The sequence below is a fragment of the Mizuhopecten yessoensis genome, unplaced genomic scaffold (genome assembly GCF_002113885.1).
Source record: "Mizuhopecten yessoensis strain PY_sf001 unplaced genomic scaffold, ASM211388v2 scaffold1595, whole genome shotgun sequence".
NCBI classification, from domain to species: domain Eukaryota; kingdom Metazoa; phylum Mollusca; class Bivalvia; order Pectinida; family Pectinidae; genus Mizuhopecten; species Mizuhopecten yessoensis.
The window spans coordinates 746,981-767,101 of NW_018404125.1; the positions used below are offsets into that span (position 1 = coordinate 746,981).

General features: G+C 42.7%; 1 protein-coding gene across 1 annotated transcript in view; it reads right to left on the reverse strand.

Moving 5' to 3' along the window:
- LOC110465708 (probable 4-coumarate--CoA ligase 5) overlaps positions 1–20,121 on the reverse strand; it is a 32,311-nt gene that overhangs the window by 9,243 nt on the left and 2,947 nt on the right. The window contains exons 2-9 of the mRNA XM_021521714.1: positions 17,727–18,128; positions 15,429–15,636; positions 14,620–14,738; positions 13,115–13,320; positions 11,018–11,189; positions 9,719–9,887; positions 1,640–1,737; positions 1,005–1,146 (exon numbers count right to left, since the gene is read on the reverse strand). Coding sequence (XP_021377389.1) covers positions 1,005–1,146; positions 1,640–1,737; positions 9,719–9,887; positions 11,018–11,189; positions 13,115–13,320; positions 14,620–14,738; positions 15,429–15,636; positions 17,727–18,101 — 1,489 coding nt within the window. The 5' untranslated portion in view covers positions 18,102–18,128. The remainder of the gene's footprint in view (positions 1–1,004; positions 1,147–1,639; positions 1,738–9,718; positions 9,888–11,017; positions 11,190–13,114; positions 13,321–14,619; positions 14,739–15,428; positions 15,637–17,726; positions 18,129–20,121) is intronic.

Consider the following 20,121-nt stretch of genomic DNA (forward strand, 5'->3'; position numbering starts at 1 on the left):
CCAGTCGTGACGTATTATATTGTTTAGTCACACTTACCTTTGTGTTGCCAGTCGTGACGTATTATATTGTTTAGTCACACTTACCTGTGTGTAACCAGTCGTGACGTATTATATTGTTTAGTCACACTTACCTTTGTGTTGACAGTCGTGACGTATTATATTGTTTAGTCACACTTAACTTTGTGTTGCCAGTCGTGACGTATCATATTGTTTAGTCACATTAACCTGTGTGTAACCAGTCGTGACGTATCATATTGTTTAGTCACACTTACCTGTGCGTTGCCAGTCGTTACGTATTATATTGTTTAGGCACCCTTACCTGTGTGTTGCCAGTCGTGACGTATCATATTTTTTAGTCACACTTACCTTTGTGTTGCCAGTCGTGACGTATCATATTGTTTAGTCACACTTACCTGTGTGTTGTCAGTCGTGACGTATCATATTCTTTATTCACATTTACCTGAGGGTAACCAGTCGTGACGTATCGTATTATATTGTTTAGTCACACTAACCTGTGTGTTACCAGTCGTGACGTACATAAAGGATCTTACATGAGTTTCTGTGTCATATCAAATTATTGAACGAGTTTAATAAATTCAATATGATATGGACACAAATATATAATGATTTTATTTATCGTACAACATTCATAATTTGTAAAAATGAGTTACAAGCTGACTCTATTGGGTAAAACCCAAAGTACTCCGATCATAGTATTGTCGTTCCGCGAGGTTTTTTTTATAATGAACACTTTTAAATGCAATGAAAATAACAATGATAATGACAAAAGAGACATTTCAAATTAATTTAAATAACAGTAAATGTATCATTTTGCATTTTTGATAGAAAGTAGTGCGGACTGTAGTGGCGTAAGAACATGTTCCAACGGTTTTGCAGCACCTTAAGGTTTTATTACGCGTGTGTAATACCATATTTATGACATGGCCGTATGACATAGTAAAATGGGTCAGTTATTTGATGATACACTGTTAAGTCACACTTACCTGTGTGTAACCAGCCGTCTCTGATCATGTTATCTGTAGCTTCTTGGTTGTTGAGATAACCCTTCATTACTTGTGGCCCTCGTACCAATATCTCGCCCGTCTCCCCGGGACCGAGGCACGCACCGTTTTCAGCGTCTATTATCTAAAGCAAACAGAATTACGCGATAATACATTCATATCATATTGCAACCAACAATCGTACAAGTGCTGATGTCAAATAAAAGATGTGCATCAATCAACAGCTAACCTCAAACTGATTCTAGGACCTTATATGGCTTACCAGCACCAAACGCCTGATAGATTAACACGCACGCAGACTTACTGTCAATCAACCTACCGACCCACAGCCGACCAAAACAGTAGTCTCCAAGCAAATGACTGATCGCCAACAATCTGTCTGTCTTACATTGTATCGCCATCCAACTTATTAACCGTGAAAACAAATGATTGAATGTTTATAATCAAACGTTTACCATTAGCATAATCCAGTGTAACCATCTCGACACTGAACTAAACAATGACTTTGATAGGATTCGAATCTAAATCCAGAAATAATGTCTTCTGAAAGAGCATAATTTTCAAGTCTCTGTTATAATAATTATTATTGAAAACAATACATTAATTTGATACGACACCTTTGCTTGCGTGTTGGAGACCAGCTGCCCAACGGTTCCGAGTTTCGGAGGGGCTTGGTCCATCAGAATGATCGGACTTGTCTCTGTAAGTCCATATGCTGAAACAGTTATTTACTAAGATAAATCAGAATGTATTGAACCAATGTACTAACATACGTCTTCCTTCGCAATCATACGTATTTACATCGAGATCAAATCATATACAATTTCAAAATGTGTTGTCATATTGGTAGAACTGTGGAGTGATTGTTTTACAAACAGGAAAGTTTTGGTTTTATTGTGTATAGCGTCATTTTAAAGTCACCTAGAAACGTGCCTTCATCAGTGTAATGTAACAATGAAGTTGAGAGTAAAGCATTCGACGAAGTAGAAAATATCAGATTTCAAAAATGTGACGATTTGTCTCGGTCTGGGAGGGAGACCCATAAAGTTCTTCGCTCATAGATACCAAACAAGCAGAAAGCCATGGGGTATTGTGTAAACAAGAAAACAATTGGGTGGGGTGTAAACAAGAAAGCCATGGGTGGGGTGTAAACAAGAAAGCCTTGGGGTGGGGTGTAAACAAGAAAGCCATGGGGTGGGGTGTAAACAAGAAAGCCATGGGGTGGGGTGTAAACAAGAAAGCCATGGGGTGGGGTGTAAACAAGAAAGCCATGGGGTGGGGTGTAAACAAGAAAGCCATGGGGTGGGGTGTAAACAAGAAAGCCATGGGGTGGGGTGTAAACAAGAAAGCCATGGGGTGGGGTGTAAACAAGAAAGCCATGGGGTGGGGTGTAAACAAGAAAGCCATGGGGTGGGGTGTAAACAAGAAAGCCATGGGGTGGGGTGTAAACAAGAAAGCCATGGGGTGGGGTGTAAACAAGAAAGCCATGGGGTGGGGTGTAAACAAGAAAGCCATGGGGTGGGGTGTAAACAAGAAAGCCATGGGGTGGGGTGTAAACAAGAAAGCCATGGGGTGGGGTGTAAACAAGAAAGCCATGGGGTGGGGTGTAAACAAGAAAGCCATGGGGTGGGGTGTAAACAAGAAAGCCATGGGGTGGGGTGTAAACAAGAAAGCCATGGGGTGGGGTGTAAACAAGAAAGCCATGGGGTGGGGTGTAAACAAGAAAGCCATGGGGTGGGGTGTAAACAAGAAAGCCATGGGGTGGGGTGTAAACAAGAAAGCCATGGGGTGGGGTGTAAACAAGAAAGCCATGGGGTGGGGTGTAAACAAGAAAGCCATGGGGTGGGGTGTAAACAAGAAAGCCATGGGGTGGGGTGTAAACAAGAAAGCCATGGGGTGGGGTGTAAACAAGAAAGCCATGGGGTGGGGTGTAAACAAGAAAGCCATGGGGTGGGGTGTAAACAAGAAAGCCATGGGGTGGGGTGTAAACAAGAAAGCCATGGGGTGGGGTGTAAACAAGAAAGCCATGGGGTGGGGTGTAAACAAGAAAGCCATGGGGTGGGGTGTAAACAAGAAAGCCATGGGGTGGGGTGTAAACAAGAAAGCCATGGGGTGGGGTGTAAACAAGAAAGCCATGGGGTGGGGTGTAAACAAGAAAGCCATGGGGTGGGGTGTAAACAAGAAAGCCATGGGGTGGGGTGTAAACAAGAAAGCCATGGGGTGGGGTGTAAACAAGAAAGCCATGGGGTGGGGTGTAAACAAGAAAGCCATGGGGTGGGGTGTAAACAAGAAAGCCATGGGGTGGGGTGTAAACAAGAAAGCCATGGGGTGGGGTGTAAACAAGAAAGCCATGGGGTGGGGTGTAAACAAGAAAGCCATGGGGTGGGGTGTAAACAAGAAAGCCATGGGGTGGGGTGTAAACAAGAAAGCCATGGGGTGGGGTGTAAACAAGAAAGCCATGGGGTGGGGTGTAAACAAGAAAGCCATGGGGTGGGGTGTAAACAAGAAAGCCATGGGGTGGGGTGTAAACAAGAAAGCCATGGGGTGGGGTGTAAACAAGAAAGCCATGGGGTGGGGTGTAAACAAGAAAGCCATGGGGTGGGGTGTAAACAAGAAAGCCATGGGGTGGGGTGTAAACAAGAAAGCCATGGGGTGGGGTGTAAACAAGAAAGCCATGGGGTGGGGTGTAAACAAGAAAGCCATGGGGTGGGGTGTAAACAAGAAAGCCATGGGGTGGGGTGTAAACAAGAAAGCCATGGGGTGGGGTGTAAACAAGAAAGCCATGGGGTGGGGTGTAAACAAGAAAGCCATGGGGTGGGGTGTAAACAAGAAAGCCATGGGGTGGGGTGTAAACAAGAAAGCCATGGGGTGGGGTGTAAACAAGAAAGCCATGGGGTGGGGTGTAAACAAGAAAGCCATGGGGTGGGGTGTAAACAAGAAAGCCATGGGGTGGGGTGTAAACAAGAAAGCCATGGGGTGGGGTGTAAACAAGAAAGCCATGGGGTGGGGTGTAAACAAGAAAGCCATGGGGTGGGGTGTAAACAAGAAAGCCATGGGGTGGGGTGTAAACAAGAAAGCCATGGGGTGGGGTGTAAACAAGAAAGCCATGGGGTGGGGTGTAAACAAGAAAGCCATGGGGTGGGGTGTAAACAAGAAAGCCATGGGGTGGGGTGTAAACAAGAAAGCCATGGGGTGGGGTGTAAACAAGAAAGCCATGGGGTGGGGTGTAAACAAGAAAGCCATGGGGTGGGGTGTAAACAAGAAAGCCATGGGGTGGGGTGTAAACAAGAAAGCCATGGGGTGGGGTGTAAACAAGAAAGCCATGGGGTGGGGTGTAAACAAGAAAGCCATGGGGTGGGGTGTAAACAAGAAAGCCATGGGGTGGGGTGTAAACAAGAAAGCCATGGGGTGGGGTGTAAACAAGAAAGCCATGGGGTGGGGTGTAAACAAGAAAGCCATGGGGTGGGGTGTAAACAAGAAAGCCATGGGGTGGGGTGTAAACAAGAAAGCCATGGGGTGGGGTGTAAACAAGAAAGCCATGGGGTGGGGTGTAAACAAGAAAGCCATGGGGTGGGGTGTAAACAAGAAAGCCATGGGGTGGGGTGTAAACAAGAAAGCCATGGGGTGGGGTGTAAACAAGAAAGCCATGGGGTGGGGTGTAAACAAGAAAGCCATGGGGTGGGGTGTAAACAAGAAAGCCATGGGGTGGGGTGTAAACAAGAAAGCCATGGGGTGGGGTGTAAACAAGAAAGCCATGGGGTGGGGTGTAAACAAGAAAGCCATGGGGTGGGGTGTAAACAAGAAAGCCATGGGGTGGGGTGTAAACAAGAAAGCCATGGGGTGGGGTGTAAACAAGAAAGCCATGGGGTGGGGTGTAAACAAGAAAGCCATGGGGTGGGGTGTAAACAAGAAAGCCATGGGGTGGGGTGTAAACAAGAAAGCCATGGGGTGGGGTGTAAACAAGAAAGCCATGGGGTGGGGTGTAAACAAGAAAGCCATGGGGTGGGGTGTAAACAAGAAAGCCATGGGGTGGGGTGTAAACAAGAAAGCCATGGGGTGGGGTGTAAACAAGAAAGCCATGGGGTGGGGTGTAAACAAGAAAGCCATGGGGTGGGGTGTAAACAAGAAAGCCATGGGGTGGGGTGTAAACAAGAAAGCCATGGGGTGGGGTGTAAACAAGAAAGCCATGGGGTGGGGTGTAAACAAGAAAGCCATGGGGTGGGGTGTAAACAAGAAAGCCATGGGGTGGGGTGTAAACAAGAAAGCCATGGGGTGGGGTGTAAACAAGAAAGCCATGGGGTGGGGTGTAAACAAGAAAGCCATGGGGTGGGGTGTAAACAAGAAAGCCATGGGGTGGGGTGTAAACAAGAAAGCCATGGGGTGGGGTGTAAACAAGAAAGCCATGGGGTGGGGTGTAAACAAGAAAGCCATGGGGTGGGGTGTAAACAAGAAAGCCATGGGGTGGGGTGTAAACAAGAAAGCCATGGGGTGGGGTGTAAACAAGAAAGCCATGGGGTGGGGTGTAAACAAGAAAGCCATGGGGTGGGGTGTAAACAAGAAAGCCATGGGGTGGGGTGTAAACAAGAAAGCCATGGGGTGGGGTGTAAACAAGAAAGCCATGGGGTGGGGTGTAAACAAGAAAGCCATGGGGTGGGGTGTAAACAAGAAAGCCATGGGGTGGGGTGTAAACAAGAAAGCCATGGGGTGGGGTGTAAACAAGAAAGCCATGGGGTGGGGTGTAAACAAGAAAGCCATGGGGTGGGGTGTAAACAAGAAAGCCATGGGGTGGGGTGTAAACAAGAAAGCCATGGGGTGGGGTGTAAACAAGAAAGCCATGGGGTGGGGTGTAAACAAGAAAGCCATGGGGTGGGGTGTAAACAAGAAAGCCATGGGGTGGGGTGTAAACAAGAAAGCCATGGGGTGGGGTGTAAACAAGAAAGCCATGGGGTGGGGTGTAAACAAGAAAGCCATGGGGTGGGGTGTAAACAAGAAAGCCATGGGGTGGGGTGTAAACAAGAAAGCCATGGGGTGGGGTGTAAACAAGAAAGCCATGGGGTGGGGTGTAAACAAGAAAGCCATGGGGTGGGGTGTAAACAAGAAAGCCATGGGGTGGGGTGTAAACAAGAAAGCCATGGGGTGGGGTGTAAACAAGAAAGCCATGGGGTGGGGTGTAAACAAGAAAGCCATGGGGTGGGGTGTAAACAAGAAAGCCATGGGGTGGGGTGTAAACAAGAAAGCCATGGGGTGGGGTGTAAACAAGAAAGCCATGGGGTGGGGTGTAAACAAGAAAGCCATGGGGTGGGGTGTAAACAAGAAAGCCATGGGGTGGGGTGTAAACAAGAAAGCCATGGGGTGGGGTGTAAACAAGAAAGCCATGGGGTGGGGTGTAAACAAGAAAGCCATGGGGTGGGGTGTAAACAAGAAAGCCATGGGGTGGGGTGTAAACAAGAAAGCCATGGGGTGGGGTGTAAACAAGAAAGCCATGGGGTGGGGTGTAAACAAGAAAGCCATGGGGTGGGGTGTAAACAAGAAAGCCATGGGGTGGGGTGTAAACAAGAAAGCCATGGGGTGGGGTGTAAACAAGAAAGCCATGGGGTGGGGTGTAAACAAGAAAGCCATGGGGTGGGGTGTAAACAAGAAAGCCATGGGGTGGGGTGTAAACAAGAAAGCCATGGGGTGGGGTGTAAACAAGAAAGCCATGGGGTGGGGTGTAAACAAGAAAGCCATGGGGTGGGGTGTAAACAAGAAAGCCATGGGGTGGGGTGTAAACAAGAAAGCCATGGGGTGGGGTGTAAACAAGAAAGCCATGGGGTGGGGTGTAAACAAGAAAGCCATGGGGTGGGGTGTAAACAAGAAAGCCATGGGGTGGGGTGTAAACAAGAAAGCCATGGGGTGGGGTGTAAACAAGAAAGCCATGGGGTGGGGTGTAAACAAGAAAGCCATGGGGTGGGGTGTAAACAAGAAAGCCATGGGGTGGGGTGTAAACAAGAAAGCCATGGGGTGGGGTGTAAACAAGAAAGCCATGGGGTGGGGTGTAAACAAGAAAGCCATGGGGTGGGGTGTAAACAAGAAAGCCATGGGGTGGGGTGTAAACAAGAAAGCCATGGGGTGGGGTGTAAACAAGAAAGCCATGGGGTGGGGTGTAAACAAGAAAGCCATGGGGTGGGGTGTAAACAAGAAAGCCATGGGGTGGGGTGTAAACAAGAAAGCCATGGGGTGGGGTGTAAACAAGAAAGCCATGGGGTGGGGTGTAAACAAGAAAGCCATGGGGTGGGGTGTAAACAAGAAAGCCATGGGGTGGGGTGTAAACAAGAAAGCCATGGGGTGGGGTGTAAACAAGAAAGCCATGGGGTGGGGTGTAAACAAGAAAGCCATGGGGTGGGGTGTAAACAAGAAAGCCATGGGGTGGGGTGTAAACAAGAAAGCCATGGGGTGGGGTGTAAACAAGAAAGCCATGGGGTGGGGTGTAAACAAGAAAGCCATGGGGTGGGGTGTAAACAAGAAAGCCATGGGGTGGGGTGTAAACAAGAAAGCCATGGGGTGGGGTGTAAACAAGAAAGCCATGGGGTGGGGTGTAAACAAGAAAGCCATGGGGTGGGGTGTAAACAAGAAAGCCATGGGGTGGGGTGTAAACAAGAAAGCCATGGGGTGGGGTGTAAACAAGAAAGCCATGGGGTGGGGTGTAAACAAGAAAGCCATGGGGTGGGGTGTAAACAAGAAAGCCATGGGGTGGGGTGTAAACAAGAAAGCCATGGGGTGGGGTGTAAACAAGAAAGCCATGGGGTGGGGTGTAAACAAGAAAGCCATGGGGTGGGGTGTAAACAAGAAAGCCATGGGGTGGGGTGTAAACAAGAAAGCCATGGGGTGGGGTGTAAACAAGAAAGCCATGGGGTGGGGTGTAAACAAGAAAGCCATGGGGTGGGGTGTAAACAAGAAAGCCATGGGGTGGGGTGTAAACAAGAAAGCCATGGGGTGGGGTGTAAACAAGAAAGCCATGGGGTGGGGTGTAAACAAGAAAGCCATGGGGTGGGGTGTAAACAAGAAAGCCATGGGGTGGGGTGTAAACAAGAAAGCCATGGGGTGGGGTGTAAACAAGAAAGCCATGGGGTGGGGTGTAAACAAGAAAGCCATGGGGTGGGGTGTAAACAAGAAAGCCATGGGGTGGGGTGTAAACAAGAAAGCCATGGGGTGGGGTGTAAACAAGAAAGCCATGGGGTGGGGTGTAAACAAGAAAGCCATGGGGTGGGGTGTAAACAAGAAAGCCATGGGGTGGGGTGTAAACAAGAAAGCCATGGGGTGGGGTGTAAACAAGAAAGCCATGGGGTGGGGTGTAAACAAGAAAGCCATGGGGTGGGGTGTAAACAAGAAAGCCATGGGGTGGGGTGTAAACAAGAAAGCCATGGGGTGGGGTGTAAACAAGAAAGCCATGGGGTGGGGTGTAAACAAGAAAGCCATGGGGTGGGGTGTAAACAAGAAAGCCATGGGGTGGGGTGTAAACAAGAAAGCCATGGGGTGGGGTGTAAACAAGAAAGCCATGGGGTGGGGTGTAAACAAGAAAGCCATGGGGTGGGGTGTAAACAAGAAAGCCATGGGGTGGGGTGTAAACAAGAAAGCCATGGGGTGGGGTGTAAACAAGAAAGCCATGGGGTGGGGTGTAAACAAGAAAGCCATGGGGTGGGGTGTAAACAAGAAAGCCATGGGGTGGGGTGTAAACAAGAAAGCCATGGGGTGGGGTGTAAACAAGAAAGCCATGGGGTGGGGTGTAAACAAGAAAGCCATGGGGTGGGGTGTAAACAAGAAAGCCATGGGGTGGGGTGTAAACAAGAAAGCCTTGGGGTGGGGTGTAAACAAGAAAGCCATGGGGTGGGGTGTAAACAAGAAAGCCTTGGGGTGGGGTGTAAACAAGAAAGCCATGGGGTGGGGTGTAAACAAGAAAGCCTTGGGGTGGGGTGTAAACAAGAAAGCCATGGGGTGGGGTGTAAACAAGAAAGCCTTGGGGTGGGGTGTAAACAAGAAAGCCATGGGGTGGGGTGTAAACAAGAAAGCCTTGGGGTGGGGTGTAAACAAGAAAGCCATGGGGTGGGGTGTAAACAAGAAAGCCTTGGGGTGGGGTGTAAACAAGAAAGCCATGGGGTGGGGTGTAAACAAGAAAGCCTTGGGGTGGGGTGTAAACAAGAAAGCCATGGGGTGGGGTGTAAACAAGAAAGCCATGGGGTGGGGTGTAAAAAAGAAAGCCATGGGTTGGGGTGTAAACAAGAAAGCCTCGGGGTGGGGTGTAAACAAGAAAACCTTGATTGTTGCAAGTTGTAGCAACTTCATTTTGATCGCATTAGAGTGGAATATTATGCCGAGTGCCTTCGGAATGCTATTCGGTGTTGTAAATTGGCTTCAGATCCGAATCAAGCAGAGTATAAGTGTAAACGCTATATTCTATTATGGAGGCCAATTCCTTGTATGCATTTCATAATTGTCATTGGAGAAACCAAGTTGATCTGATCCCCTTATTGCAATACTTTGGACCAGTAGCTTTACTTTTTTATTCCTGTTATTTGTTTTTGGCAATAGTATCCTTTTACCCGTATCTGTAATGCTTTAGTTGTTGTGAGGAAGTACATTGTAAACCCCGACAAAACCACAATCACCACAGGAAGCAGTGAGACCTTGAGGTCGACGCGATAGCAATTACCACTACAAACCTTGAATCACGTGACAATCAAGTCGATTGGACGCTTCTTCTGTAAGCCCCTCCCCTAACGGTGCCGCGCCACAGATAATCCCATCAATGCTGCTGACGTCATAGTTGTTCACAAGAGGAGACTTGGCAAGAAACAGCACAACAGGAGGAACTAGATGCAGGAAGGAGATCTGCGGTAAAAAAGTCAAAATATGTTCACATACGTTGAGAAAATTGTACCTGTATATCTCCCGGCAACGGTAAGTATTGAACTGTTAGCCACTTTAGCTCTGTATCGATTGACACTACAGGGAATTCTCTTTAGACAAATCTGTAAAAAGCAACCGAACGATTTCACTACAAATTTATAAGAAACACTAGTTCTGCCATATTTTATAGGTACATTCCAACTTTTGTTATGGAAAATATGTCTTCCTACCTAGAGAAAGAACAGTGGCACGCGCTGTTATACAATAAACAGAGCTCTTCTGTCAAAATGAACTTTGACCCAATAACCTCCAAAAGAAAATGAGTACGCCGCCACTTTCTATTCACGTGAGCAAACAACTGCGAATGCGACCTCAGCACAGCAGTTCGAAAATGTGGTGAAAAGGGGAAAATAGTAATTATTTTCATTAATTAAGAGAGGTTCGATTTCATAAGATAAATTTAGACTTTATATTCTTCCCATATGTAAAGCTACTTCCAACTGACCAATTTAGGCTTTATATTTAAACTTCATATTTTATTCCAATATACATTTTGTATTAATATAAATCTATTATATATCAATTATATGATGTGAAATAATTGTTAATACATATTATGTCTTTTGGTTTAACCAATTTGCTGGGCATCAATTTTTAAACTACAGTCAAACTTGCCTTAACAGTCACCTGCTATATACGGTCACCTGACGTTAGCGGTCGACCCCGACGAAAATCAATATATTAGTACATTTGAATAAGCGGTCACCTTTCTAACGCGTCCGACGGTCACTAAAATACACGCCGTCATGACATACAAAATGTATCACCTTGTTTAAACGGTCAAAAGACAGTAAACCAGTGTCAGTGATAGAAAAATAAGACGGGGGTGAGGTGTGACGACTGTGTAAACATCAACTATTAAAACAAATGACCGTCGACTACCAAACATTTCCTAAATAACCAACAGCGTTGATGTGAAGCAAACAATGCGTTAGACCTCTAGACGGTTGATGTGAAGCAAACAATGCGTTAGACCTCTAGACGGTTGACGGAAGTATACATATACCACATCGATGTGAACTCAACAAACGATTGGCTCAAATCCTACCCACCTTATGTTTCTGAATAGCACCAAGGAAGTTTTCGGGTTCGAACTTCGGGAGCGTGATGAGTTTGGTCCCCAAACAGGTCGCTCCGAACTGTACCACTACAAGACCATAGATGTGATAAAACGGAAGAAGGCCGATCAAACACTCTTTGTCAGGGTCAAGGGCCATCGGACCTCTGGAAATAGTAACCATCGAAAATAGAAAACTAATGGTCAAACATCATCCATATTATAGATAAATTATGAAACGAATTGTATCTATTTTAAATCGCTGTGGTTGACCCGGAGAGTAACGCGCTTTGGACTATGCAATCTCATTTAAGTAAGGCCTTTCTGATACGAAATATTGAAAATTTCAATCTTTGTTTTTGTCTTCGGTTACTTCGGTGGACTCACTAATTATGTACTTGGTGTATAAATTGGTTGGGAATTCACACGAACAAATATCGAGGAAATTAGATATGGCCCGGGCAGGTTCGGCCCAAGATACCGGGGCAAGTTTGGTCCATGCAAGACATAAATTGTCGTGAAATTGGCAGGACCATCAGACGTTCCATGCTTTATGACGTCACACGTAAGCAACGTGGGCCGAACTTACTCGATTGCCTTCCGAACTCTCCCCAAGGCGTAGCTCGTTCGGCCATCTAATCTTCCGACAGGATAATTCTTCCAATACGAACTTGTTTTTCATAAACAAATGCAACACTGCATAAAACTACTTTAATACAAATTGTTTAAACTTGCCCTAGTCTCCCCTAATTGTTATGTCGATCAGTCTCATTACAGCATGTGTTTTATTGTTATTCCTCGACTTGCCTACTTTGAAAAAAGCTTATCTTATCTTCGTCTGAAACAGTAAATATCAGAGATTAACACAGACTACGCCCTTTTTTTTATCAATGGCCATCTTACCAAAAGGATAAATTTAAACGTCTCAAAACACCAAGGTCATATAAAGAAGAGTGGCTAGATGGTCACCGGTAAAAAACCCAGTTGGCAAGCAGTAATGGATAAAGATTTTTTGAAATATAGTTGTTTATCACATAATCGGCCTGTTATCCAGTGAATATTTTTACATATGTCACTAGTGTTATATACACTGGAGCGTTTTTCATTGGCTGTGCCAGTCAGAAATCGATTGTGACGTCATTATATGGACAATGACGTGACGTCATCAATTGTGAATGGCTGTCTCCGTTTGATTAAGCCCTCTACATTTATGCTTTAAAACCTGTCAAAATAAAAGTTTTCTGATTTATGTGATAAAAAGTATCTTAAATTTGTATTCATTTCTATTTTTATGAAACTTGTCTCGAAGTTTTAATTTTTGCTCGCCAAGGCTCGCAAAAATAAAAACTCCTAATACTCGTTTCATAAAATCTCATATGAAATGAAAACTCATTTTAGATCCTACATATAAGCAGGCCGATTCCCCTCCCGAAGCTAGGGGCCTATGTTTTATTGTTTAGTTTCTAACCTCTTACATCACTTGCAACCTTGGTGTTTAGCGTTGGTTCATCACTCCGAGACGAGCGATAGTCCTTAAAGCAGCTGTCTGACTGCTCTCCCTCCGACTGTCAGCTTAGAAAAGGTATGTACAAGGACTTGTTTGCCTGTAGTCAGTTAATACGTTTGGGTGGAGTCTATCACGCTACTCTGTTCAGTTTATAACATTTCAATGAGATGATACTGAACCTAAATTTGCCTATTTGTGTACACTGTCTTCACCTGACCTTAGCTGTTGAATGACCCTAAATTAAGATATTCATTTTGAAGACGTCGTCAATCGTAAAATGTAAATACATCATAACTCAGTAGTTTTAAACATATAAAGCTGACTATTTGTACATTGATTTGATAAAATCATTACAACATATCTTCTAACGCTCCGTTCACTGTTTTGATCAATACGCAATATGTGACAAGCTGTCGATCGTGAAAATTGAATTCATAATGACCCCGTCAATTTTCCACAAATCAACCGTAAACATGGTATTATACTTTATTCATGTTGTTTTACGATATTATATAAAAACTCGCTTTATAGCTTGATCAATACTAATTACCTATTCATAACAATTACATCAGCAATAAACCCTACTTGATCGCCTGGAGGATGTTTGCCACGACGTTGTTATGAGTAAGCATGACGCCCTTAGATAGACCCGTGGTCCCACTGGAGTAGGGCAGGAACAGGACGTCATCGGAATCTATGTCTACGTTCTCCGGAAATGCCTTCCCGTCATCCTCCAATAGAACAGAAAACGGTACACACCCTTCCGCCGCTCCTCCAATAGTGATTAGCCACTGGAAGCAAAATTGTTATTGGTGAAATAGTTATTAGCATGTATCAGAGACATGTTTTGTCCACGTCAGTCGTATATACTCTCTTGATCTCGAGCTCAATGACACTACAAACAATGTTATATCAGTTGCTTACACTTTCGTTTGTTTGATTGTAGAGTTTGGTTTGGGATCTTTGCACAATGCCACCGTTGTTGCACAATTATACAAACGTTATGCCCATTTATGAAACATTGGCTTCGGATATGCTCTGGAAGCCAGTCACCATGAACGGATGCAGTGCATAACACATACATTTGTATTTGTTCGTTTGTATTAAAGGCTGTGAGGTTATCGTAATCATACTGTCATAACTATTATCAAATTTATTTTATTAGTTATATACAATCTAGATAAAATATAGCAACATATATTAAAATATGTAAACATCAGAATCATAAAGGTTTACAAAATACGAGATCATATTAATATACAAGCCATTGCTAAATTTACAATATTCATGATCGCTACCTCACTTCGTTTGTCCAGATGTGCACTAGCTATTATCGCCAAGTTTGCTTATCGCTCGAACAAGGTACACGTACGACAATTTGTATTAAAGACTAAAAGGTTATCTTTATCATGCTTTCTTATAGCTTCAATTATTTAAATGTATCCGTTTCGGTCAATTTGTTTGAGGTCTTTAGTGTTGCAAAAGGGTCAGCAGAACAATTTGGATCTTTTCCGTATCCCCTATGCAGAAAACACACATTCTGCAAGGGTCATACATTACAATGTTGTCGCCTTTTACGGTAACTTGAACATATAACAAATGGATACTTGTATTGGTAAATGATGTACATGTTCGACACAGTATAACGCATTCAATTAAGGCAGTTCAGATGTCTTTTCCTATCTTACCTGTTATTTCCATCCTTCATCTCTACAATTTGTAACCTCTCCCTTGTCATGCTTACTTTTTGGTTACAATGTAGGACATTCGATCATGTGAGGAAGGAGTTCTGGTCCCAAGACGGGACATACCAAAGTTCTTAAAATGGTAGTTGTTATTCCTTACTAGAAGTTCTGCAATAATGGTAAGCTTAACGACTGTGTGCCCGTTGTCGGTATCATGTGACCGAGTGGAATACTATGCCGGGTACCATTTGCATGAACGTTTAGCAAGATGGCACTCTAAAATGAGCATCAAATCCAAGCTATTGAAATGAGGAAGACACACGTATGCATTGCATACATGGATGTACGTCCTGAAACACCCTTGTCTGTTAAATATCATATAACGGTAAACTCTGTAAACCATACCTTGACTGAGTCGGCCAGGTCTGGGGACGAGTTGGCTGCTCCTCTGGCGGTCGGTACCAATTCCGGTATTGTTACTATCGCCTTCGCTGTGCAGTGGCCAAGTTGCCTGCCTAACTCACCTGAAATGTTTAAACGCAATTAAACATTTATTCATCCATCACTATCTGAGGTTAACTGCAACAAACAATAGTTGGGATATCGCACCTACGGAAGTCAAGGTTGGCATAATATCATAAGCACTATGAGGACATTATTTTCTTGTATCTTTTTAGGCTCTCAAGATGAGATATTTGCTATTAAATATGGTTACCTGGTGTATAGAAAGAATTACTAACTCAAAACGTGTGGATTTTCAAATAGTGTTGTGTTAGTGTCAATAAAATGAATCCGTAAAACCACGCTTACATCTATATAATTGTTTGGCATTTTTCCAAAACAATTAATTTAAAAAAATCGCTTTTGCATTCGGTTAATACTACAAATGCAATCCGGTAAGAGGAGGAATATTTCTATTTACTTTTATAATGAGGGATAGAAACTTACCCACGTTAGCGTTGGCAGGTGTGTGACATATCTACCTGCTGTGTTGGTGAGGTAGTGATGACATATATACCTGCTGTATAGACTAAGTATCATACCTGTCTACTGTGTAGGTGGTATAGTACAGACGTGTCTACCTACAAGCGCGGTGCCTACTGTATCTGTGGGAAAGTGTCGTACATACATGTATCTACCAACAGCAAAGGTGAAGAAGTAGCATGCATCCCTACTCCAAAACGCAGTAACATACCTGCATACAGTTAACTTACCTACTGCATAGGCGCTGTTAGCAGTGCTGATGACCAGCCCTAGTGCAGCACAGGCGAGGATGACGACCGTGTACTCCGGTGAGTTACTACAGAAGACAAGCACGGTATCACCTTTTCGCAGTCCAAGTCGATTGAGACCACTAGCTACACGGATGGAAGAATCTTTTATCCAGGACGATGTGTACGACCGGCCCGTCAAATAGTCCACCTACAGTTGTGTTTTATGAAGATATTAAAGAATATTGAAACTTGTAAATAACTAATTCTCAATTGCAGGTCGAAATCCAAGAATAAATAAAACAGGAGAATCCACTACTTGGTGTATTTGTTTGACGTTTGTTGTCCCTTTTATTAAAGGTACTGAAATTATTTCCACACAAACTATTATAATGATTAAGCTCAAATGTGAAATGTATATCGGTAACCTATATTAGTATTCACTACTTCCGCATCTCAATACATTTAGTTTGTTAAAGGTTAAACGTCTCCAACACAGTAGATAAGGACATGTTTAATATGAGGACGAGTGCTTAATGGGACACTGGCGAACATGTTTTTGGTTTGTTTCTGTTTTACGACCTATTCACATCTATGGCCATTTAAAGACGCGCAAGGTTGTGGTGGCGGGGTACCCAAAGTAAAAACATCACTGACCTGCGGCCAGAACCTGGCGACTGCCCCACGTAGGCCTCGAACCTGTGACCCAGAGTTGGAGGGCTAGTGATCGAAGAGGGCAGACGCCTTAACCACTTAGCTACGGCAGCCCCCAGGCGAGTAGGAAGGGGGAGGGGGGACAAAAGTATTTCAAAATGTTGTAATTCGGACAGCAGATCAATTTATAATTAAGTCAGTATATATTGTCAGAGAGGGTCTACCCTTTACCGGAACCTGCAAGGGATGTATCACATACCAAATTTGGTAAGTCCTTACTTCGTGACATATCACAAGGGATGCGCCTCGGTATGCACACACACGTATTATGAATTCTTCACTACGAGATAAAATCTATACTTCCTAGTTAAATTATATTTTTCATTATTATATGAATGACGTACATAGCTGAGCACCATCTATAGAAAACAAATTCATATAAGCTTGATTTTTTGAATTCCATTTCTAAGCAAACTAATGTTGCAATTAGAACGAAATTTCGTTTATAAGAAAAGGTTCCACTAGATGAAAACTCGAACGGATGATTTTGATTGTTTGTATGGGGTTTAACGCCACGGAAATAGCAAGGATAATACGAGGATGGGTGTCTTTAGAGACACCGCCTAAAACAGAATGTAGAAAAAAAATAAGATAGCAAAGAAAGCAAACGAAAAAAATCCGAAGTATTGTAATGGGGGCAGCAGATCAATGTTGGTATCTTCTATGTCCCCTTGGTAAAAAAAAAACTGAGGAAAATCCCCGATCCTGTAGGGGACCTAGGCGCCTTTTACCATACACATTACGATACACATTACGATAACATTACGATACACATTACATTATACATTACGATACACATTACGATAACATTACGATACACATTACGATACACATTACGATAACATTACGATAGACATTACAATACACATTACGATACACATATTACGATACACATTACGATAACATTACGATGTACACATTACGATACACATTACGATAAACATTACGATAACATTACGATAGACATTACAACAACATTACAATACACATTACGATACACGTTACGATAACATTACGATACACATAACGATACACATTACGATACACATAACGATACACATTACGATACACATTACGATAAACATTACGATAACATTACGATAACATTACGATACACATTACGATACACATTACGATAACATTACGATACACATTACGATAATATTACGATAACATTACGATACAGCAAATCTATTCTCGATGTTTTATTACACAAGAACATAATTTATTAGTCTCTATTGATGTGATAGAAAATAATTACATGCAAGCATACTTTTATTATTTCCTTTATACATTTTAGTTCATGAACAACACATACATTATTTTCGCATGATACTTTCGTCATTTACATATCATCAACGAAAAATTAAAATAAAACAATTGCCCGATTTGTTTGCGTATTGAAAACGTTCTAGTTCAATATTGGCAAATGATATAATGCTGTTTTATTGATAAATTAAATAGTCACGAACAAGCAATATATTCATACAGATCTCCCGTTCTAAAATAGTTTTATTCATTTCTTTCGTATTGAAATATTTTAGTATAATACACACTGTATTGGCAAGCGATATGATAAATACTTACGGTTGCTATTGCATCTTTGCGGCTGTCCAAGCAGTTGAAGACAAACTCTGCGAAGGAATTCGAAGGAATCTCAAGTTTGGGATGAGGACTGTTTACTAGAGTACCTTCCGATGATTTTTCTAAAATAGTATTTTTACACTTTGACATATGAAGCGACCTTTCGGCTCCCGATATCTGCCGTTTCGCTTCTCGTCCGAGATATCCGGTTGGTCGTCCTATATCAACTTCTGAGTTTGATTGGAGAATATTGTCGTGTGATGATATAGTGTAGCTGCGACATATTAACCGTGTTTGCACAGATTGTCTAAGAATATCTGGAAATCTCCGCAAGAAATTTCCCATCACATATTTGGACATCGTCACACATTTTGACATCCTTCACACGATTGTCCTGACACGCACCTGAAAAAATAGTTAAAAAATTATTGTAAAACTAATGCACTTGTGATTTGGGTTTAGCGTCCTGGCAACAGCCAGGGTCATATGAGGACGGATGCTAGGGAGACAACAGCCAGGGTCATATGAGGACGGATGCTAGGGAGACAACAGCCAGGGTCATATGAGGACGGATGCTAGGGAGACAACAGCCAGGGTCATATGAGGACGGATGCTAGGGAGACAACAGCCAGGGTCATATGAGGACGGATGCTAGGGAGACAACAGCCAGGGTCATATGAGGACGGATGCTAGGGAGACAACAGCCAGGGTCATATGAGGACGGATGCTAGGGAGACTCCGCCTGAAACTGAAAGTACACGATTGGCGGTGTGCGAACGATACACATCTGGACGGTTATTGCTAGCGATCGATTAATGAACGTTGCGAGATGACAATCGTGGTTGGTGTAAATAGCTTTACAATATATACCGTTTCGTGTTTTAAAATATAAACTTGATAGTTTAAGTATGATTTCATATTCTAGCTCCATATATTCACGTGGAAGCTGACTTTTCTATATTTTCTTACAATTTAGAAATAGTGTTTTGATGTTGTTTAAACGACTGTTACGGCACGATTTCTAATCCAGACACGATTTCTCACCCGGGTGAGACATCGTGGTAAAAGTGCTGCGTTCGCAACACGATTTCTCACCCAACTCTCAATTGGGGATGTATTTTGTCCGTGGTGTCTTAAAACTTGCCTAAGTGTACATGTAATATTTGAGCTGACATGATTTCAAATGAGTAGTAGTTCAATGTACAACATGCCTTATATTTATTGATTGATTTATCTATCAATCTATTTATTCAAATATTATTATATAACTCAATGCTTTTTACCGAAAGTCGATCTAAACCCCTAAAACATATACAATGTTAGGACTTTTTGTTTCTATGCTATGACTATTGGACTAAATTTGCAAGGTTTTGTCCATATAAATAAATGCACTTCTGGTCTTTATAGCATATACAAGTGTTTTTGTTACATAATGTTGTTTGAAACGTTTAACGTGTAAGAAGTGTTCCGCAACCGTTCAAGGTATCTGCTTGTCAAATATTAAGACTACTTGGCACAGGTGGTACATACAAATAGTTGATAGACTACTGAAGTACGATATCACAGCATAGCATTACAGACACTCCGAGGCAGGAGAGTAAAAATATTTGATAAACAATGAAATAAAGTAACTGGAAACTAAATAAAAAGACCACAACAAGATCCGAGAGGGGCATATAAACAAACCAGTGTTCAAAAATTACTGAAACTGTGATAGGTGTTGCGGAAAGTTAAACGCATTTTGCATCATATAATGTAATATCTGTCGTAATGTCTGTCACCTTGTTGAAGGTCACCAGCTTTTTAAACTCAAGTGCATATGTTTTAAATTATTTATGCACTGGTATGCTTAACTGCAAATCAGATGCAAACAAAATCCAATACTTTTTGTTATGATAAAGTGAACCTTATTTTTTTAATTATACCAAATGCATTTTGTTCTCATAGATTCAGTGAGGCGACAAACCGGTAGACATTTACGTTGGCCCGTTAGAGCTATATAATATGAAAATGATTTATTAATGATTGCCACTAATTTATCTTGAAACGAGGCCGCCAATTGCTTACCACAGAAACAGAAACTGTTATAGCTTGAAATGATAGGCCATGATTTAGATCTGTTCGGGAACTTAACATCGAAAATCATTAGTGACTACATGTACATGTATTATATGCAACTACCTCTATACTTGTATCCCTCTATACAATCACGCATGCTTTTATGTGTATGTTGTATATCTTTGTATGCAATTGTAGGTCAAAGTTGTTGAGATAAAATGAAACAAGAGGCACATAGGGTCTGTATCGCCCACCTTGATAATGAAGAAACAATGGGAAATTATTCTTATTACAAACAATCCCTCCAATGGTACAGAAGAAGTATTTTAAAGAATTAAAC